Below are 21485 nucleotides of genomic sequence, written 5' to 3'. Positions count from 1 at the left end.
GAACGTATAGGCTCTCTGCATCTTTTTGGCGAAAAAAAAACCCAGGAGGGTGTGTACGACGATAACCTTGAAGCCTAGTCTTAAAAAAGTAAAAAGGAGAGGCGCCCGTGTATTGTGGGGTCAGTATACATTAAAGGTCCCCATGTGGTCGAAATAATTCCGGCGCCCTCCACTACGGCTCCTTTTCCTTCTGTCACCTTCTCCTTTATCCCTTCCTTTACGTTTCCGACAAGAATTGAGACACTTACTGCACCTTTGATTTTCTCAAAACCAATTTTTGTTTTCCTTGCCCTCACGACGCAGTTGAAATGTCCACCAGTAATTGAGACAGCTACTGCGCCTCGGAGTTCCCGGGTTCGAATCCGACCGCGGCGGCTGCGTTTCGATGGAGGCCAAACGCTAAGGCGCCCGTGTGCTGTGCGATGTCAGTGCACGTTAAAGATCCCCAGGTGGTCTAAATTATTTCTGGAGATCTCCACTACGGCACCTCTTTCTTCCTTTCTTCTTCTACTCCCTCCTCTATTCCTTCCCTTACGGCGCGGTTCAGGCGTCTGCCGATATATGAAACAGATACTGCGCCATTTTGCTTCCCCATAAACCAATCTTCCAATTCGCTACTACCCGCCACGGTGGCTCAGTGGTTAGCGCGCTCAGCTACTGATCCGGATTTTCCGGGTTCGAACCCGACCGCGGCGGCTGTGTTTTTATGGAGGCAAAACGCTAAAGGGCCAACTCCAAGGGCCCTTCCTGGGCGTCGGCGCTCTTGGCGCCGCGCAAGGACGGGCGTCCAAATCAGTACCCATCTCCATGGCACTAGGCGCTGGCGCACGTTGCTGGCGTTTGTGCCCACGCTGCTCTGTTGTTGCCAGACCGTACAGGCAGATGCTGGCCAAAACAGTGTGACTGCCACTCAAAGCTTTTAGCTTTTGAAAGCGTTACAACATGTACTTTAGGCAGTGAGCTGAATTGACGTTTACTAGTTAGTTTTTTTTTTTTAGTATGCCTGCAACCGCCGCAGTTTTCTCAGCTCTACACTACAATCTGCAGCACCATCGACACAACGTCGACACCATCTGCAACCATCGACACAACACAATACCATGCAGTTTCTTTCCTGCATGCCGTTCGTGGATGAGTTAATTTGCCATTGCTAGTTAGCTCATCTTTGTGCATCTGTGCAATCATGCCAGCTGTATGCAGAAGAACGAGAGTTTTGCGGCTCATGACAAGAGCAGTGGCTCTTGTCATACTGAGGAGACAGGAGAGGCGTCAACGGAAGAAGCCACGGTGGTGGGTTCGGCCCGTGTTTATGGCGCGAAAGCAAGAAGGCCTCTACCACACAGCTGTAAGTACCTCCGTTTCTTTCAGTGTTACTCCTTCGTGTAAATAAATTAGAAATTCAGGTGAACAATTGTACATTAGTGTTTTCGTGACTGTTTGATTAGATTAGTTGAGCCGCCCAGACGGACCTCGTAGTGATCATATATACACGACTATAACGCAGTTTTTTTTCTTCATCTATTTCAGGACGCACTTAGCGTTTTATTCGGAAGGAGTGTGCGAATATCACGCAACTGTTTTTTTTTTTTCCTTTAAGTTTAAGCGAGCTTCACCATCACACTTTCCAGCTGCTAGAAGAAGGGAACTTCTCAAAAAGTTGGGTGTTCAGCAGAGTAGGGAAAGTAAATAGAACGAACGGGCACTGCATTCAGGGCCATATCTGTGCTACCTAGATCCAGCGATGAAATATTTAAGATTCCACAGCAGAAGCGCAGCGCTCACCTCAACAAGGTCCTGCTATGATAAGCACTTAGTACTTCAGTTATCACAAAAAGTATGTAAAAATAAATAAATCAAGCACAGAAATCACCTACAACATTTGGCCTGCAATAACACATTACAGAGAATTGCAGTCATGATGTGCATTTTTTTTCTTGACCTGACTGCATTATCTTTTCCTCAACAGATGCGTCGAATGCGTGAAGGAGATCATGACCTCTTTTTCAAGTTTTACCGGATGACCCCGAAGCTTTTTGATGAACTGTTGAGCTTCGTGGCCACAGACATCTCACGTCAGCATGTCGTGAGGGAGCCCTTGGAGCCAGGGGAGAGACTGGCAATAGCCTTGAGGTTTGTAGAACTTGATTTCAGTCTGTGAACACGTCAATAAGCAACAATGTTCTACTATGCAGAAAGGTCAGTTGTTACATTTAGTAGTGTACTGGCAACAACGTGGAGAGTATGAATAACCTTTTTCTATTCTTTTTAATAATCATCTAAAAAAATTCTTAAAAATTGTAAATAGGAAGCCGAGTATGTGCCACCGAGTGTATAAAAGTAGTGCAATCAATTTGCATATATACTCTCGTTGCATTTCCCCGTGGTTTGTTATTGAGAAGCACAAAGGCATCGCTGGAGTGCAAGTGCAGTCGCTAGTAGGCAGTGCGTGCACATACTTCTTTGTGGTAAAAGTTATAGCTATACAAAACAGGTTCAAGAATGCAGATGAACTTTTGACTGCTGGTGCTGTGCTTGTTTTGTTAAAGTATTGTTCTTTTATAGCAATTTAAGTGACCTATGTAGCGTACTAGTCACATTGGAGGTTAATTTTGGGCAGATTTATTGAATAGGTTTACATGATCAGATGGTGGTCGAAATGCTTTAGTGCATCAGTGTGTTGCACCTGTAACTTTGCAGTACGATAACCTTGCAGTTTCATATTGTGAAAATTCTTGGCTTGCTACGTCTGCGCAAAACCTGCTCATGAAACTACGGCACTAACATAATACTCAGACACAAAAATCTCAGTTGCAAGTTGAAGTTTCTTCATGAATTGAATCTGTTTTTCTGTCTTGTAGCTATCTGGCTTCAGGGCAGGACATATCCAATGTGGCCCTTGTCTACCGCGTAGGCATAGAAACTGCGAGGCGGTGCATACATGCAGCATGTCGGGCCATTTGGGAACAACTAAAAGATCACTTCATGCAGGTGAGCTGAACCTTGGCTGCAAAATTTATCACCCATTGCATTTCATTTAAAGTGCTTTATGACAAGACAAATGCCTCATGATGTTATTTATGTGCGTCACTCTGCTATGAAAATTAGCATTGGTAGTCTGTCAGAGATGTGTACCTCTGTGTGGTGGCTCTGTTGCAAGCTTCATCGCATAGGCTTTGCAACAGCGGCTGATACTCATATGCTCGTTAATAGTTCTCAGTCCATTTTTTACTAGCTTACAGCCAGCAAGTACAAAATTGTATCTGTGCCCTGGTTTAGCATTACATTGCTAACATTTTATTGTTGGCTTTATTGCTAGTATGCAGATTAAGTATACAACAGTTTTAACTCTTGCCGTTACAACATTTTGGCAGTTTATGAACAAGGAACAGGCAGATGTAATGGGCCCCACCAAGGGAATGAAAAGAAATTGCATTCCACATATCATTGGGTATTGGCTTTCTGTTATGACACTTGTCTTGCAAGTTTGTTACTGTCCACCTTAAAACAGAGCTTGTTGCCTTCTTCCAGACACTGACAGAGGCGGAGGGGCGCCGAATTGCCGATGATTTTACCGACCGATGACAGTTCCTGAACTGCTTGGGAGCAGTTGATGGCAAACATGTGGCTATTGTCTGCCCTCCGAATTCTGGGAGCAGATACTGCAATTACAAGGTAATCCACTCTTGGAATAGATTAATGCCATGATAATTGTTCGCACAGGAGCACAGCAAGCCTATTTCTGTCATCACTCCACAAACAAAATATTGCTGCTGGTGTTTATCAAGGTAGCTTGCACTCCACTGCGAGCTGCATTGCACTTCAAAGCTTAAGTTGCTTTGGCAGTGCATTTCGCATGATTGCCCTATAAAGGCAAAATACAAGTCATTGTGCATGCTTTCTTGCAGACGTTCAGTATACACAGGTAAAATATGTCACTGCGCGTGCTTTCTTGCCTACATTGAGTATATAACTTATCATATGCAGCTTTGGAAGCAAGTACTGTTCAAGATTTCCTAGCCTGCCAGCCCGTACACAATGTAAATTTAAATGACCGTATAGACTGTCGCAATGATAAATGTGCACTGTACGAAAGCTGCTTGATATGGGACGCCAATGCTGCAGACGATGCGCATTTGTAATTCTGATCAAATACGGAAAGTTTGTGATCCAAACATGGTATTGAAAAAGTAAGACTGTCGTGTGCCATCTCTTCATCAAATTCCAGCGCGAATAAGGGAGCGGTTTAACCAAGAGAAGCGTATTATGGTGCACATTTAGCATTGCTACAGTGTATGTAACGTACCAGCAGCAAATAAAATTGGAACAGGGTTGGGTAACTGTGAAGTGAACACAACGCAAAGACATTAACTGCTGGGGAAGATTCTTGCCAAGGTGCAATAACACGTGATGTGACAGCTGTCACCTTATGGAACTGATAATTGAGCAAGTAATAACACTTCCTGGTTTTGCTGTTACAGTTTCACATGTCATGTTCGTATTTCATTTGTTGATCATAACACCTGGTGCTTGTTGGCATTGTCTTTGTATGAGCAGTTTCCAGATTCAAAGAACATCTCACTTGCAGCTGTAAAAGGCACAGGGCCTTGCTGCAGTGTACCGACCACTGTCTCCCACTAGATTTCTGGGAACAGAAGCTTCTTCTATTGCTCTAAGGTTTAAGTGCGTAAATGAAGCTGCCATGTTGTATAGCATGGAGTCGCACATTAGCCGTTGCAGCAGAGCTTTTTGAAATTTATGTAGTCTTATGTGCCACACTGTTAATTCAGTGTGTGCTATATTTTTCATGTCAGGGCACATACTCAGTAGTGCTGATGGCTGTTGTGGACAGCCACTGCAAATATGTTTTAATAAATGTAGGCGGTGAAGGTCGGTTCGGTGATGGTTGAACATTCAAAAATTGTGACTTTGGCCGTGACCTCAGCAGCGGAAGCCTCGAGATTCCCAAACTTGGGAGGCTTCATAGGTCAGCAGCTATAGCGCCATATGCTTTTGTGGGCGATGAAGCCTTCCAGCTGAGGACCGACTTCATGCGTCCGTACCCATTGAGGCATCTCGATGACAAGAAGAGGGTCTTCAACTACAGACTGAGCAGAGCAAGGTGTAAATTGATTTTATATTATGTGTTACTTAAAGAAGGTGGTAGAAAAATCCCTATTTTGTAACTTTGATAGCTTTACCTAGAGTTTTAATTTAAGCTTCTCTAGTAGCATTCATATTCACTGGACCAAAGCATTGGTACAAAACAGAATAGGAAACTCAAAGACATATATAATAAACATGTTGCTATCAAATCATAACATTTCTGTTGCTATGTCTGCATCTCCCCACCGGCATGTATTTCAGAATGTATTTGTTGAACATGCTATAAGTCTGTTTTGAGATCCTTATTGTCTGAAATGTTTTTTTGCATTCCTTTTTCAGGCGGTGTGCTGAAAATGCCTTCGGCATTACTGCAGCTAGGTGGCGAGTACTGTTGCTAGCTATCCCCCTACGCCCTGAGAATGTTGACTATGTTGTCAAGGCCGCCTGTGTCTTGCACAATTTCCTGACAGTCAGGAATCCTCTTGCGCAGACTTACGCTGACAGAGAGGACGTGTTTGGGAATGTTGTGGCAGGACATTGGCGGCAAGGTATCCAAAGGGCGTCGGGGGACAGTTCAGAGCCTCGGTATTTCCCACTTGCTCCCACCCATTGCAGAAACCACCATGCTGATGCTGCTGCAGCCAGAGACTTGTTTTCTGCTTACTTCAGCAGCGCAGCTGGCAAAGTCCCCTGGCAGTGGCAACAACCAGGAATTTCTAGGGAGGCAGCCCTGAGACGAGAGGCATGCCAGTAGCACCATCCATGCTACTAAAGGTAGGGTGCTTTTGCATAAATGAAAAAATGTGCACAGACTTTTTACTGCATTAGTACCAGCCGAGCTGCTTGAACCTGTGCAGCTGACTTTGATATTCCGGAACTACTTTATGCTAGTACGCTCGAGCCTACTAAACAGTACATCGGCTATAAGAGTGAACAGCCCTGGAACTGTGTTCTATACAAAAATACCCATTTACTACAAAGGTTGCATGCCTTGCTAATGGTTATAACAATTTACTACTGTGAGCCAGGATAAAAAGAAGTGCTAGATTCTGACAACCACAAGTATCCACGGCAGACCGCACGTTGGCACGTTTCACTTCGTGTGGGGCCCCTCCACCCTTTGAATTGAGTTGCCGCACCTAATGATGCAAAGTGAAAACGAGCCCTCATATTCCTCACCCTTTCCACTTGAACACAGAGGAACAAGATACTTTTGAAAAAGATGTCTGTCTGCTTTATATACAGCAAGCGAAGCTGCCAGCATGTGGCTTTTCCTGCAAGTAGGGAACTTCCTGCGAGATTGAAATGTTTGAACCTTCATTTTTCTCTTATTTTTAAAACCCATTTATAACAATTACTGGTTATAGCAGCGACATTATGTTGGCACTGTAATATTTTGTGGGCTCTACTGTACTAAAGTGGCCTGAAATGAAGCAGGACGAAGACATCAACATTGCACCAATTTTGTGAGGAGGGCAGAAAAGCTCAAAACTGCTCAAGTTTGATTGTATGCTTGGTTAAAGAGGAGAAACAAATGCTCCATACAAAACAGATGGGGAAGGTGACTACTAACCAACATGGTTCCTCTTGTGGAAACTAACCTTTGTGCATATGCAGAATCTGTTAAGGAAAAGGAGGAAATTAGTATATGCAAAAAGGCATGGGTTAGGTGACCAATTAAGGACAGCAGTGATCTTTACTGCCTTGAATGTCTGTGTGCATCTTTATCACATTGCTCACACGGGCAGCTGCTCTGTGCCAACATGGAGTTCCTGTAAGATAGTGTGGGGATCATCGAACAGGTTCACGCCTCTTCATTCATAATGTTCTCGACTCAGGATGATCACTGTTTTTTTGTGCTACGTGCAGTAAAGATAACTGACCTTTCCCAGGGGTGAAGAAGTTACCTATAGTTTTGAGTGTCATATTGTGTGTGTCAGGCACATAGCCATGGAAATGATAAAAAAAAATTACTCATGTTGGGGAAAAAAAAGTGCTACACAGCTTTATTTAGCGGTGTATTCTTGGAATGCGTGGAGCAGCTTTATCTGCAGCCCAGGTCGAGCATCCACCGGTACTGTTTCCATCATTTTGCCTAAAGCTAATCCAAAATGTTCGCAATAGCCAAGCTTTTCACTTGTATTAAGGGCGTCGGTAAGCTTGCCCATGTGAGTTGCTATTACCTCATCGACCCGGTCGGCCTTTCTTTTATGCCGTTTGCCCTGCGCAAGCGCTGTTCGTGGCAGTGAAGCCTCGGCTGCCGGCAAGTCTTCATGTGCAGCAGATGTATAAGCCACTGATTCCTGTGAGCATGGCTCGTCTAGCGCCCATTCTTCGAACTGTGAGAGTTCGTTGTTGTCAGTAGTTTGAGTGCTGAGCTCAAGCACTTCACAGTGTTCAGACACTCCGTTGGCCTGGAACACCGCGCTTGGCTCCAAAACTGTGTTGGTCCGAGACGCGCCGCTGGTCTCAGACATTGCACTGTCCTGAAGCACTGTGACCAGACGAGATGCACCGCTGGACCCCAGCACACAACTTGAGGCTAGCTGGCTGGTTTTTGGGGACTTATAGTTGCCTGAAGTCCTGCATGTATTAGAACAGAAACCATGTACCATAATGAGCACACCCCTCAAATCTTTTCCGCTCATTTTAAAAAAGAAGTCAACGTTCTGAGTGTAAATACGGTACATAGCACATAAAGTTCTGTGCTGCAAGGGTGGGCAAAGTGACAGCAACGCTGCAACCATGCTAAATGGAATTCTGCTTTTTGCACAGGTTTTCACCGCTTCCACTGCTGCTACAGGTCCCCCTTTCGTGGTCCCGGATGCATTGTGGATTCCAGGGCAATGGAAATAAGGATCATCTCACCCATGCCTGGTCAGCCCTATCTTCTTTAGTGAAGATAGCCATGGTCCGACCGTGACTGGACTGCTCAACTTCGTCATGGACTATCCAATATTGCTCTCATCATCAATAACTTTTAACCCTCTGAAACGCCATTGTTTGTTTCGTTGAAAACAAACATTTTCCTGCTTAAATAGTATATTGAGGCATTAAATAAAACCATTTGTGGTTTTTCCAGCTCTAAATACTAGTAGTAAATACTAGTAGGATGTGCAAAATTTCATACAAAGTGTCACAATTGATGAAAATAGTGGCATCGAAATGCTGTGACCTATCAAGTAAACACCTGAAGGATTGTGCCAATAATTTCTATTTGAAATGTGCACATTATACTTGAAATTGTGAAAAAAAAATGATGCCATTGGTGGCAAAATGTCTTCACAAAAATGGCAGATGATGTGCTACCATGCTCACTGTTCCGCGAAATTTTATTTACTGCATTCTCTATTATAGCATAAAAAACCAACCTATTTACCACATGAAAGATGCAAAATTCATCTGAAAGCAAGAAATCACTGGTAAGTGCAATCACTCTCAAGAAAAGCTGCGTATTTGCTTTGTACACAATTGTGTACATAGTGTGTCAGAGGGTTAATATTGTTATCACAGAAAATTACTGAATCCTAGGGTGAACTGCTGCTTCAGGCTCTGTTGTCGGATGTGTAGCAGCTTGTGCAGTGCCATTTCTGTTGTTGCTGCTCATTAGTTTGCTTTTTTGTTTTCATTGTTATGCCGTTGCATTTACTCTTGCCTTCCTGTTGTTATGTACGCCTAAACAAGCAATATGTATTGTTTCCACCCTGCCGTAATGCTTTCGGGCACTGCAGGTATTGTAAATAAAGAACTCACGTTTGTTCCCTGGCCCACTGTGCTCTCTTCCAATCTCTTAATGTCACAGGTTTCAGCCATGAACAGAAAGCGTGAAGCAGGGATTCAGTGTGAATTGGAAAGTTGCTGTGGAAGTGCAGTGCAGCAGATGTGTTACAAGCATTTCTCAGTGAAGGTACTGAACATAATGGGAGGAAAATAAAAGCTTAGAGCAGCTTTACTGAGTGTAATCCTTCAGCAGGCACTAAAACAGTAGTTAGTCATGGCCTGACATGGGGCAATAATGTCCAGAAGTGTGAGCATGATTGCTAAGAAAAGGCCCAAGACTTTCGTCAGCATCAGAGATGAGCTAGAAAGGAAGCCTAGACCAAAAACAACCTTGCTTAAACCTTTTTGAGAGGTAGTAGTTTCTTCTGCAATAAAAGGTATATTTTTGATGTGTAGGAAATGCTGCTTTGTTGGGCCACTGAGTTCACGAGTCCTTGCAAAAATATCGAAGAGGCCTTGAGAGTCACTGAATACTCTTGATTTTCATCTGTGCGAAAATAGCATGCACTCCTCTATCATTTTTATTTACAAAGCTCACTGCAGTGTCCTCAAATTCGCTCGGCTCTCTGCAGGATAGCAGTTTTACCCAACATCCACTACTGGCACTGACTAGACACGGGAATTGCTGCGCACAGTGTATACACTTCAAGGAAATCCTTCACACCGAACTCCTGATTTCGTGAGAAGCAAAGCTTTGTACTTTTCATATCAGTGTTGACCACATTTTTGTTTGTAGCCATTATCAGCACTTCCATAGAATATACATCGAAGTTGCTCAGGGCGCCAAAATGTTTTCCAAGCACAAACGAAAAAAAAAGAGTGTTGCGATAGAAGTACAGTATTTATACGAGTACAATGTCGCCAAGAATATCACGGGGAGTGTAGTTTTAGAACTCGCGAGAATTTAAAAAATTCGCGGTTATAACGCGATCAAAGTTTATTCAAGTCAGTTATATAAGCCGAGGCGTCAAGGGCTCGGAAGAAAAGCGATGCGGCGTGAAAAAATGCCGAAGCAATGGCTAAAGGTCGATATCATTTGAGCGGCAAAACTTGGTAAATGCGCGTGATATCAGCCGCAAGATAGCCTTCGACCGGCTAGCCAGCCTCAGCGGCCGTGGTCATCGCCGCTGTACCCGGTCGTCCTCTTTCCTTTCTCTACTCTGCTCAATTCGCACTGCGTTCTCTCGTAATGACTCCGTACCGCTTTTTTTCCGCGCCGCCTACTGAGAGGTCGACCTTTCCTGACTTCGCTTCAATATTTTACGCCGCAGACAACAGCTCGAGCGTTCTGAGATGCCTGCAGACGTTTTTGCACAAATTGCATGCAAGTGCCTCTCGTTGGACAGTGCTCACTTCATGCAAGTTTCAATATCGTCGTAATGGCACAACACTACACTACACAATATATGCATCGCTTTCTAGAACAGCTCGTTATGGGAACCAAAATTATCAGTGAACTTACGGTCTGCCGTGCACGGTGTCCTTCAGGAAGTGTAGCGATTCAAAATATTGCCACGCCACTTCGTTGTCAGCCTTTTCTTCTGCCCCGGCGCCACTTTTCTTCGAGTCCGTCGCCGCTTGGCATATGCGACCAAATTTGTCCCGCAGCGAATTCCACCGCTTTTTAGCGAGATCGGAACTCTCTGCACGATTGAAACAAGCGTTTTCGAGCACATTTCGCTTTAATCAGTTCTCGTCATAAGCAAGATCGGCTTACCTTTGCTTGGTAGGCTTGGCAGAACCTCCGCTGCCACTTCCAGCCTCAAAGCTGCCTTTAAAAGCTTATTTTTATGACTTTTATGGCTCGCCTGCCAGAGCGACGGCCGCCTTTCCACTGCGGCGATCAAATATTCGTTCATTATTTTGTTTTGCGACATGGCGCAAACAGCCTCGGTACCACATAAAAATGTAAACAGCAAGTGAAAAGCGCGCGAAAAGCAGCACCGGATGTCCCGAGAACCGCGTCCTCTCATTGGTGTATGTCTGCCTGAAGTACGCCAATGAGAGACGTGACGATGAGCAGCTTCCGGCGCTAGCGCGGACGCTGGAGCAGTGACAGATCTCGGCGCCTCGCCTAGAGGTCTCCTCGATTTGGCTGCACTTTCTGCAGCAGTTCAGGAAGTGCGGCACTCTCGCACTCGATTTGACAGTGCAGCTAGTGCCACCTGCACTTCGGCACTCGATTTGGCATAGAGCTAGTACTACCAACACTAGAGCGAAAGCGGCAGCAGCACTCCCATGTAAACCCTCTCCACTTTTTTTTATAACCGTGGACGACAGCCACCTTGTTACTCCGCTTATGGTTCCATGCATGGTCCAGCTGACCTAGACCAGGTTTAACGGCAGTTTGCAGCGTACTAATCTGGCAACCTCACAACTTCCCCCAGTATGGCCGCACGCTTCGTAGTGCGCGTCAAAAAGTTGTACGAGGAATGGTGCTGCGGCTTGCTTACGTACTGTGTTGAATTCCTTTCTAGTTCATGCGCAAAATGTTCGCGATGGTGCGCGCACGAAGATACTTCCAGGTGGCGGTGAATCTTGTGCCGCTCATTACGTATGATTTGTGTTTGTGTGAGCCGAGATCAACGAGGATGGTTGACGAGGTTCAGCAAGGTTTGTTTTGATGTACGGGGTATTATAAAAAATGAATGCCCCATGCCTTTTGCGTAACCTGGAGTCTCTTTAGTAAAGTGTGCACCATCACCACCTCCTGTCTTCTCCGGCGGTCAGATCTCGTTGGTGTTCCATACAGGAGACGAGGCAGAAGGGAGACGACACTCGCGCGGAGTGCAGCGCATGCCTTCTGTACCGCTGCCTGTTAAGATGCGAATTCTGTTTGAACACAACGGAAGATCTGTAACAGACTCCGTTCCGAAAGGTTTAATCTGCTTGCAACGAAGCACCAAAGCGTACACACATGGAAGAGCTTTATGCAAGAGACATGTGGGATAAGTCGCACTCGGAGAGCACTAACAGAGCATTGTGCAAGGTGATGATAGTAAAGAGAAACGTTGGAATGCGGTTTGCTTGCGTACAGCTTTGGAAATATTAAAAATTCAGGCCATATTCTGTAAAAAAAAAATTGACAATCAGTGTATCTGCACAATTACAAGCATGTGAGGTTATTAAGCAACCTGCCACTGCAAAGTTACAGCTGGTTTCATAGTTGACAGTCATTTAACTTCAGCAGTTATGTTTGTGAATGCCTGCTTTTTATTTCTGCCATAAATTCACTGATGTTACTGTTGTACACACTAGACAAAAGTATCATAGCTTGTAAATAATATCTCAGTCATACACAATATAGCATTCAATACTTTGCACATCTTTTCACACACTCAAAGAATGCACATGAAAAAAAATAGAAACAGTACCAAGACCTCTGCTCTCATCTGTTGAACACCTAATAGGGCAGCCTTGATGCAGTACTGAGGGAAACTTGAAAAAAAACACATGTTCAACATAGTATCAATACAGTGATTTTGCATGAACAATGTTCGAATAAATGTTCGATGTCACTCTTCATCATACTTGTTATCTATAGCAGGACTGTGCATCTGGTGCAGATCTCTTCAGAAATAGCATCCCTCATAGCCTGTGCCACTCTGGGATGTTAAACCCCACAAAACCAAAAAAATAGAACCTTCAGAAATGCACATGAGCATCTGTGTAAAAGCTGAAATGTGCAACTGCTTTGCATTTAGATTTCTTTAACGCGAATAAATGTTTGAGTACCTGCTGAGCACTTCAGTGATCTTAGCTTCGGAAACATTTTCTGCACTGAACATTGCACTGGTGAAGAGTTGTTGCATTACACATATAAGGTGTGTTTTAAGGAACTTCAACAAAAGGATTCTTATTTCTTCTACTACAATCAACAAACATATTTACCTTGCGTGTCATGCATCATTGCCATTTATCTGACATAAGGCGCGACAAGAGATCTTTGCAAGGTAATGGAACGCAGTCCTGAATTTTACACTGCGATACTACTCTATATACATGTACATTGGCCAGGTTCATTCCTACAATGCACTGGTGAAGCTACCCCACTACTGTCGCTGTATCAACAGTTGTTGAACGCCAACTTGTGATAATGTAAAATCAGGAGTATTTAAGAGAATATGCAATGCGGCTAGTTGGAACAGCTGGTACTCTGTATTTTGTAATAAATTTTCGGCGTGTGTAAGACCCCCAGGTATCAAAATTATTGAAGAATCCTCTTCTGCAGCGTGCTGCATAACCCAAGTGCGACTTTGGCTTGTAAAAATTTATCATTATTAGTTTATTCGTGTTTCCTTCACTCCTTGCTTTGCACTAAATAATTGTCATTAAGTTGCGGTGCAGACAAAGGGAGATAATCGAGGGGCTCATTATGACATATACACTGACAGTTCATTAACTTTGGACTCCTTCATGTATATGTCGCTAAGTTGATTAGTGCAATTGGAAATGGTTGTTATTGATGCTGAAACAAGATTTGCTTTGTAAGCAGTGCTCTAACATATGCCCCTCTTGCCTTCTCTGTTATCCTTCTAGCCTCCTCTCTCAGTCTGAGTGTCACATATTTCTTTAAAAACGAACTTGATCACTCCAGTTACATGTGCTGGGCTCTGTTTGTAATGTTCTACTTCCTTCAAGCTCTGCTCATGTCGTTGGCAGAACTGCTGGAAGGACTGTACGGCCAAGCGGTCAACGTTTTTGTGCCCTTGCTCATCACTGCAGCGGAAAATCTTTAAAAAAAAATACGCGACAGTGCCGTTATGAATTTTTTCAGAGAAGAACAGTACTCACACATAAAGCACGATGGCGGCATTCTGAGGAAACTCTGTGCACGAGCGAGACAAAGCGGTAGACCGCGAGACGCGGAGCCATAGCGCGCTGCGTGCTTACGGCATCTACTGAGCAACTGACAGGCGAGCGTGTATAAGCGGACGGTTTTGTTCTCTGTATTATCTTATTTGTTATCTGTGTTCTTATGCTTTTGAGCGAAGGCGGACTTACTCGCCCGGCCGACTTCTATGGTAATTTCGGGTGTCGCTCTGAACGCTGCCGACGGGTGCAGAGTCCAGATTCTTGTGTGCGATCGATCGACCGCCGTGCGCGCAAGAGATACGATTGGCCAACGTGCGCACGGGAAACGACTTGCGTGTGCAGCGCTTTCCTGGCACAGAATCAGACATCCAAAACCAACACCAGCAGTGAAAGCAACGTTCGTGCGAAAGACTGCGAACCGAGCGGCGGGAGTGAATGAGTCCAAAGTGCGAAGAGTGGCTAGAACGCGCGGTCGAAAAAGAGGGAAACCGCTCTCAGTGGACTATGCAAGGGAGTGCCTTGAGCAGACACATGGGGTGGAGAGGTGTGTAATGCAGCGCGTATTGGGCGTATGAAACTGCCGTATCTTAATTCTGTCCTGCAGTCTACGCCGTAAGTAAACTAGCATACGTAGGTAACCTACAGCTGCTACAGCAGACGAAACGAAAACGAAACTTTCCCAAGTTTTCTTGTACACGTTTGCATATTTCAAATTTTGAAACAACAAAAAGAGTTTGGTGTAATCCTCAAACATCTTCTTGGATGTTTAAAGTTTTAGAAGTCTATATTTAATGTAGCTATATTGAAAATATTCGCTTAATTTTCAGTAGCGCAAACAACTAATAAGTACAGGCAACTATGGGAGTAGCAAGATGGCGCTGCCCGAGTGTATGACAACCTCCTCTCCGCGCTTTACCCCCCTGCGATTTGGCCTCGTGCTGCACGAGTTCTTCTGCACTGCTGCACTAGCCTCCCGGCGAGTTCTCTTCTCGTGCAAGTAGTGCAAGGTGCTTGGCGCGCTCCGTAGCAGACGGCTCCGCGGCCGTTTGTTTTGTGAGCGGCGTTGAGACCATGTTTGAGACGGCCGCGTACCCGTGAAAGACGCGGCATCTGCGCCGGGCCCTCACCAAGCAGCTGAAATAACAGTGCGCATATACGTGTGTGTATGCGCGTAAGCGACTGGCTGGCATGGCGCACGTACGGAAGGAAGTACGTACTGCGTATGGGTTCGCATCTTTCTGTCCAGCCTCGCACGTTGTTTACACCATTTCTCTTTTGTGTGCAATTATTATTATAGACGCAGCACGATGGAGTGCTTCCATAAGAGGCAGATTGTGAGATGTTTTGTAATACGTGGGCGATCGCAACGTTTGTGGCTCGCTGCGACATCAGTACCTCCGCTTACGACAGTGACTGGGCTTGAGGTCGCCGTCAGCCCACACCTTCGCCTGCCACTTAGCCTCTGACAGTCACGTCACCGTCCGCCGAAAGTGAACGCGATTGAGTTCAAATATAGATCAGGCAACTCTTGGCGGACAACCGTAGTCATTTTTCGATAGGACGGAAGCAGCCTTAATCACGCGTATGGACTGTAAAAGATCGTCTCGAGCGGTAGTCTGAATAACCTGTCTAGTTAATTGTTGCCTCTTCGAAGTAACCGTTGAATCAGTGACGGTCGACCGTCCTGCGCCCCTTTAAACAACGCAACGGAATGAACGGTGTCAAATTCTTCACCACTTTTGGAATTAACAAAGTTCATAGCCGCTCCACGAGATGTGCCACTTGGAGCAAATACACTGCGTGCAATGCAGCTAGCACAATCTCGCGCATATGTGAAAACACGCGACAAACACCAACACGTACATGGCCGCAGCAGACGAAAGTTTCTGCACTTTTGCACTCGATTTGGCCTCTGCACCGACAGCACTAGTGTCGGGCTACATTCGCGCCGCACCGGCACTACACTGACACGGCACTTTTGTGGAACTAGTGCGGAAAGTGCAGCCAAATCGAGGAGACCTCTAAAGGTTTCGTTGGCGTCTGCTGCAGTGCGCATGCGCAGACCGGTTCCGGCGTACGCCAAGAGCGCCGACGCTGAGCGCCGACGCCCTTCCGCCACGTCCGCTTCGCGAGCGGTCCGCCAGTTTTCGGCCGCCAGGCGGACGTGAGGCGGAAAGGTGTTGTACGATCACTTTGGCGCTTGCGAGTGAGGCGTATGGTCCCAGCATGCCGATTGGCGCGCCCGGTATATCCGTCTGTCCAATAGCCTTCTCCGGCTGATGGCAACCTAGCCGGCGTGAGCGCACCGCCAGCATCGCTCCACGCGCCGAAACGGGCTCCCGCATCCCAAGGGACAGATCGGTATGCGCCCGACTACCTTCTCCCTTGCCTCCTTTCCTGCCCCCCCTCTCCAAACTCCGATATCCCTGCACACTGCGCTTCCCCCCCCCTTCCCTACCTACTTCCCGTACGAGCGCCCCCCCCCCCCCCCAAAATAATAACCTCTTTTCGTGGTCACGTGGTACTTTTTTCCATTCCTCGGCGACCTGCACCTAGGCCTAGTAGGCTGCGCTTCGGCATCGCCATGGTGTGCGTGTTCAAGCTCGAAATAAACACTTCGTGACACCGCCATTGCATTGCACAGGTCTTGCGTCGGTTTTGCAGAGCCGCAGCAGGAATTACAAACGCTTGCAAAGACCACTCGAAATAAACACTTCGTGGACACCGCCACTGCACAGGTCTTGCATCGGTTTTGAAGAGGCGCTCTGTCAACTCCGTCAGCGTAGATGATTACAGAATTCAACTAGTGGAACTATCGCTCGCCACTGCTGAACGCGGCGAAGTTTGCAGTCGCTCTGAACACTGGTAATATCAAGATGTGTCCAATATAATATGCTTCGCGACATCGCTGCCACTGCCCAGGCCGCGCTCCCCAGTTCAGTCGACGGATGGCCATCTTGCCCCGGCAGGGCAGAACCGAGGAGGAGGGCGGAGGGGCTCGAGACGTCACTGACGTCACGGGAAAAAGCAGCCAATAGCTGCAATCCGGTCCCCCGGGCCGGATGCGCTCGTCCGCCAGAAAGTTGAAGTTGACCAACTTTCCATCCGTTCGCCGAACGAGGCGGATCCGCCAGGCCCGCTCGCGAAGCGGACGAGGCGGAAGGCGCCTCCGAAACGATCGTACAAACGGCCCTTAAGGCGCCCGTGTGCTGTGCGATGTCAGTGCACGTTAAAGATCTCCAGCTGGTCGAAATTATTCCGGAGCCCTCCAGTGCGGCACCTTTGTCTTCGTTTCTTCTTTCACTCCCTCCTTTATCCCTTCCCTTACGGCGCAGTTCATGTGTCCAACGATATGTGAGACAGATACTGCGCCATTTCCTTTCCCCAAAAACTAATTATTATTATTATATTTGCTACTGCACCTTCCATAGAAAAAAATGAAAATTCGCGCGGTTCGGTGGATGCCTGAACCGCGCCCGTAAAGAAGGGATAAAGGAGGGAGTGAAAGAATAAAGGAAGAAAGATGTGCGGTAGTGGAGTGCTCCGGAATAATTTCGACCACCTGGGTCGGTCCTCGACTACGGCACCTCTTTCTTCCTTTCTTCTTTCACTCCCTCCTTTCTCCCTTGCCTTACGGCGCGGTTCAGGTGTCCAACGATATATGAGACAGATACTGCGCCATTTCCTTTCGCCCCAAAACCAATTATTACTATTAAAACGACGGGGGGAGAACCGCTACAGCCTATGCGTTTCTAGAGTTCATGGAGTTCCATGATGTAGGCGGGCTGGTCAATAGGGATCTCCTGCCTGGTCGGGGTCCGTCGAGCGCAGGGGCGATCTCCCATTCCTCCCAAGTGGTCAGGAGCACCCGGCCCCCGCGGGGGAGGGTCTTCAGGGCATTCAAGGAGAATATGGGGTAAGATTAGCGTGGGGCGGGTGCACTGTGTACAGGAGGGGATGTTATGCTCCGGGTGTATGCGCTAAAGCAAATAAGGAGAGGGAAGGGTGCAGGTATGAAGGCGGCGCCATATTATACTTGGCGGTAATTGTCAAGGCATTGGTGGGGTGGGGGTATAGCTAGCGCTCGGCGCGGTGCGACTGGGCCAGCTCGCTGAAGGAGTGCATGTACTCCCGGGAAGAGCTCCTCCGTCGCCGCCGCCCGGTTGATAAGACCGCGGGTCGTAGTCATTGCCGGCTTCGTTGGCGCGGTTCCCAGAGTGCGCAGGCACCCAGATCAGCTCCAACATATGGGGGGGGGGGGGGATATGGGGTGCGAGCTGAGGAGGCGGGAAAGCGTTCTCATGGACTCCCTCTCTTGCAAAAATTAAAAAACCCTGGACATGGTCAGAGGGTAAAAAGTTTTATTGATCCAGAGACGTATGAAATTTCTTTCTTCAAAAGGGCTGTTGAGGGCGTGCTAACGCAGCCGGTCTTTTAGGTTGTCAATAAATGAAGCCTTAATTATTTTCACCAGAGAGCTGTCTCTGGCTTCTTGCCATTATTCTTGTGCCCGCGAAGTTCGGAGTTCGGTTTCCTGCAGGGGGAGCAATAACGGCAGTTGACAGCTGAGTTGCTGTACTTTTGGGTATGCTCCTGCAGTCTTTTTGTTGATGCATCTACTTGGCTGCTCGACGAATTCCTAGTCGCATGACAGAGGGTTGGAATATACTACGCCCGTGGTGCTTGGCTTGTAACAAGGGCATCTCTATGCCTAATTGGGGCATTCTTGAATTCGCTCGCCCTTGACTGTTACTCTGTTTTACAAAGCCTGGAAAGGCGGGTTAGGGGCAGAAAAACTTACAAATCCTGCTCTTTGTCCAATTCTTTATAAATTTTGCGAAACATTATGGTATTTAGGGTATTACAGCCGGTCTTTAGTTGCGATCGTTTTGCATTCGGTGAAATACGCTTTTTTCGATGTATGGTGTTTAACATTTTTTCCTGGTAGCCGCAAAAATGTTAGATTTTCGCACGTGTTCTAGATTCAGATCTTGGCGACATATAAAAAATCTACAAGATGTGTAAATGCGAGAAGACGCGACAAGAGTGAACACGACTCAATCGGCTTTTTTTTTTCGTGCGGCTAGGTCGAAATTGCCGGGTCTGAAAAATGGTCTGGTTCTCACTGCCGCATGTCTTGTGTCCCAGCTTTTCGCCTCGTTCGTGCCCCTCTCGTGCAGGGGCGTGGTGCAGCGAGACGCGCTTGTGTTTCCGCCGGGTGCGGCAGCGGAGCCAGCCCGTGGTCATGCTCACCAGCGGCGGCTACCAGCGCCAGTCGGCGCGCGTCATCGCCCCGATCCGTGCTCAACCTGTGCCGACAGGGGCTGCTCGCCAGGGGGCAGCCCACGCACAGCGCAGGGGCAGCAGGTGAGCACCAATCCGCCTTCGATGATTTCTCTCTTTTAGAACGGTTCGTCCTTCATACGGAAGAAGCGGTCTCTTGTTAGGTAAAGGCCCCGTTACCCAGAAAATCCGGCAACCTAGGTACTCGTGTGGCCTTGCGACGTCAGCACAACCTGCCCACCTGACAGTGGGCTAACTGACCACCGTTGCAGGTGGCATTTGCATTAATCTTTGGCCGCTCGGGAATATCAACCTGGGTCGCGCAAGGACCACCGCTGGGAGCCATCGCGGGGCAGCGGCGGATCGCTCAACAGCTTCTTTACTGCGCCGCAGGATGGGTATTAGGAACTCTTAGGGATCTATGAGTAGGGAATGACCGTCCTCACATATGGGGATTAACTCGTCACGCTATCGCGTCATACCCTTCAAGGCGGAGCTTAAGTGTCAGCTCCAATTTTTGTACTGCATTACAGTAGCATTTCGAGCCTTCAGCGTGGCTGCGCCGCCACGCTGCCACGTGGTTGGTCACGTGGTGCGGAGCAGCTGCCGGCGGCGCGGCTGATCCCGTGGTTCATCACGCGGTTGGCCACGTGACCAAGTTCCACTCGGCCAGCTGTGGCTATCGCGTCACTCCAGGTTTAACCAAAGCTAAATCACCGCCAATTTTTTTGGCTTGGGTGTTGTTGAGCATAAAGCTTAGATTAAGCCGCCGTAACAGTACGACTCTTCTCGCGGAAAACATGGAAGAAATGCTGTGGAATCTTCCATACCCATCCTAACGGTTGTGTTACATTTATTACACAAGTCACTGTTAATATAATCGCATCTGCGCCCAGACGAGAGCCTCGGGGCGCAGCTGCCGGTCCCGAGGTAAAATACAACGTTTTCGGCCCCACACTAGCGAAGCCAGAGAAACCTCGTCTTGCAAACATTTCCGCGGTGGATCAAGTGCTCTTTGAGAAACTCGCATAGACGGCGGCGCCAGCTTTCAGAATCTCTAGGTAAATTGAGACACTCTATGTAGTTCTTGTATCCTAGCCGACAGTTCCATTAGCGCAAAACAAGTGCGTGTGAGTGTGCGCCACCACGCGCAAGCCACGAGAAAACAGTACAGTAGCGTAACAGACGATGCCGACAGCCTGTCACTCTAGGCGGGTCACCGTACAGCTGGCGTGAAATGAACGAGAAAAGCGTGGCAGCAAATGCATGCAGTGGGAATGCGACAGCGAAGTGTGAGCTGGCAAATGCACATTTTTACGACCAAGTTAAGCCACCTCTTTGGCCCGACAGCTTGTGCACCTTGCTAAGTCAGCCTACCCCCTTGCATTCCGTGTTGGCTCGGCCTACCTGACGGTCCTTTAGCCCGACCCGCTAGAGTGTACATGAGCCCTTCATGCCGACTCAATGCGACATTGCCGAGTACATGTAAACGATTAGTATACCGAGTGTGTCATGGCAACTATTGAGCGTACATTTCTATTTGCGGGGGCAGCTTATGTGGCAGGTATCTTCAGTTTAGTCAGCGTTATAGCAACGTTTTTGTCTCTGCATGTTTAACGATCCTGTTACAGAAGTGACGCCGTTAAAAATTTTTATGATTCTTTGAAGACCGTTAATCGCGAATTTTGATGCACATCTGGCGGTTCGAAATATAGTCCACGAATTTTCTCATTACGGACAAAAAACCGACAGGTACTACGAGGCGACAGAGCGGCTTTAACCTTTTTTGACGAAGTTATGAAGGGCACAAAAAAATAATTACCTTCACATTATGCTAATATAAAAATTCTGTTAGCGTGAATAAAATGTGGTGAAATTGGTATGTCGCCTAAGTACAAACAATTAACATTTGTGAGTGAGCACTGATTCTTGTGTTCGCTCCTTTTCAATCACAGGGATTAACCGCCTTCTTCTTCTTGCTTTTCAGGATATATCATCGTCTTCAACTGAAAAATGAAGCTGAACCTCTCACAAGTAAAGACCTTTGAGTCGGCAGCTAAACTTCCTGCATTTAGACAAATAAGCCCGCGTCGGTCTCTCTCGACGCTGCCTCTCTTGTTTTGCTGTTTACTACGCCCCACTTTCTTCTTTTTAAAAAATGGATATAAGTATTGCAAACGTTATAATATTTTGTTGGCCGCTACGCATATATATATATCCACCTGTACATATAGCGTATTACAAATGCCGGTAATAAAGTTTATCTCGTTAGCCAGAGTGAGTGTTCTTTCTCGCGAAGAGGCGCTAGCCTGCGGGAATGGGTTCATCATCATCAGCCTAACTACACCCACTGCAGGGCAAAGGCCTCTCCCATGTCTCTCCAATTAACCCGGTCCTTTGCCAACTGCGCCCACCGTACGCCCGCAAACTTCTTAATCTCACCCGCCAACTAACTTTCTGCCCCCCTCTGCCACGCTTGCATTCTCGTGGAATTCACTCCGTTA

General features: G+C 47.0%; 2 protein-coding genes across 3 annotated transcripts in view; both read left to right on the top strand.

Annotated features, from left to right (window-relative positions):
* HDAC11 (Histone deacetylase 11) overlaps window positions 1–21256 on the top strand; it is an 84861-nt gene extending 63605 nt beyond the window's left edge. For both annotated transcript variants that reach the window (XM_077629495.1, XM_077629494.1), the window contains exons 9-10: window positions 18881–19065; window positions 20969–21256. In XM_077629495.1, the coding sequence (XP_077485621.1) occupies window positions 18881–19065; window positions 20969–20998 (215 nt within the window). In that variant the 3' untranslated portion in view covers window positions 20999–21256. The remainder of the gene's footprint in view (window positions 1–18880; window positions 19066–20968) is intronic.
* Window positions 1174–9254, top strand: LOC144096663 (uncharacterized). The gene is made up of 6 exons (XM_077629497.1): window positions 1174–1345; window positions 1967–2130; window positions 2859–2988; window positions 3529–3672; window positions 5443–5877; window positions 7879–9254. Exons 1-4 carry the CDS (start codon window positions 1184–1186, stop codon window positions 3580–3582), a joined length of 510 nt encoding a protein of 169 aa, XP_077485623.1. The 5' UTR covers window positions 1174–1183; the 3' UTR covers window positions 3583–3672; window positions 5443–5877; window positions 7879–9254.
* Window positions 21257–21485: the final 229 nt, after the last annotated feature.

This window comes from Amblyomma americanum, chromosome 7 (genome assembly GCF_052857255.1).
Source record: "Amblyomma americanum isolate KBUSLIRL-KWMA chromosome 7, ASM5285725v1, whole genome shotgun sequence".
Lineage (NCBI taxonomy): Eukaryota > Metazoa > Arthropoda > Arachnida > Ixodida > Ixodidae > Amblyomma > Amblyomma americanum.
This window is presented reverse-complemented; position numbering and strand designations above follow the sequence as displayed.

Bases quoted from the DNA above. Each gene is read 5' to 3' on its own strand.
- LOC144096663 (XM_077629497.1), top strand. From the start codon at position 1,184: ATGCCAGCTGTATGCAGAAGAACGAGAGTTTTGCGGCTCATGACAAGA. The intron at 2,131-2,858 runs GTTTGTAGAACT...TCTGTCTTGTAG, and splicing joins AGACTGGCAATAGCCTTGAG to CTATCTGGCTTCAGGGCAGG. The intron at 2,989-3,528 runs GTGAGCTGAACC...GCCTTCTTCCAG, and splicing joins TAAAAGATCACTTCATGCAG to ACACTGACAGAGGCGGAGGG.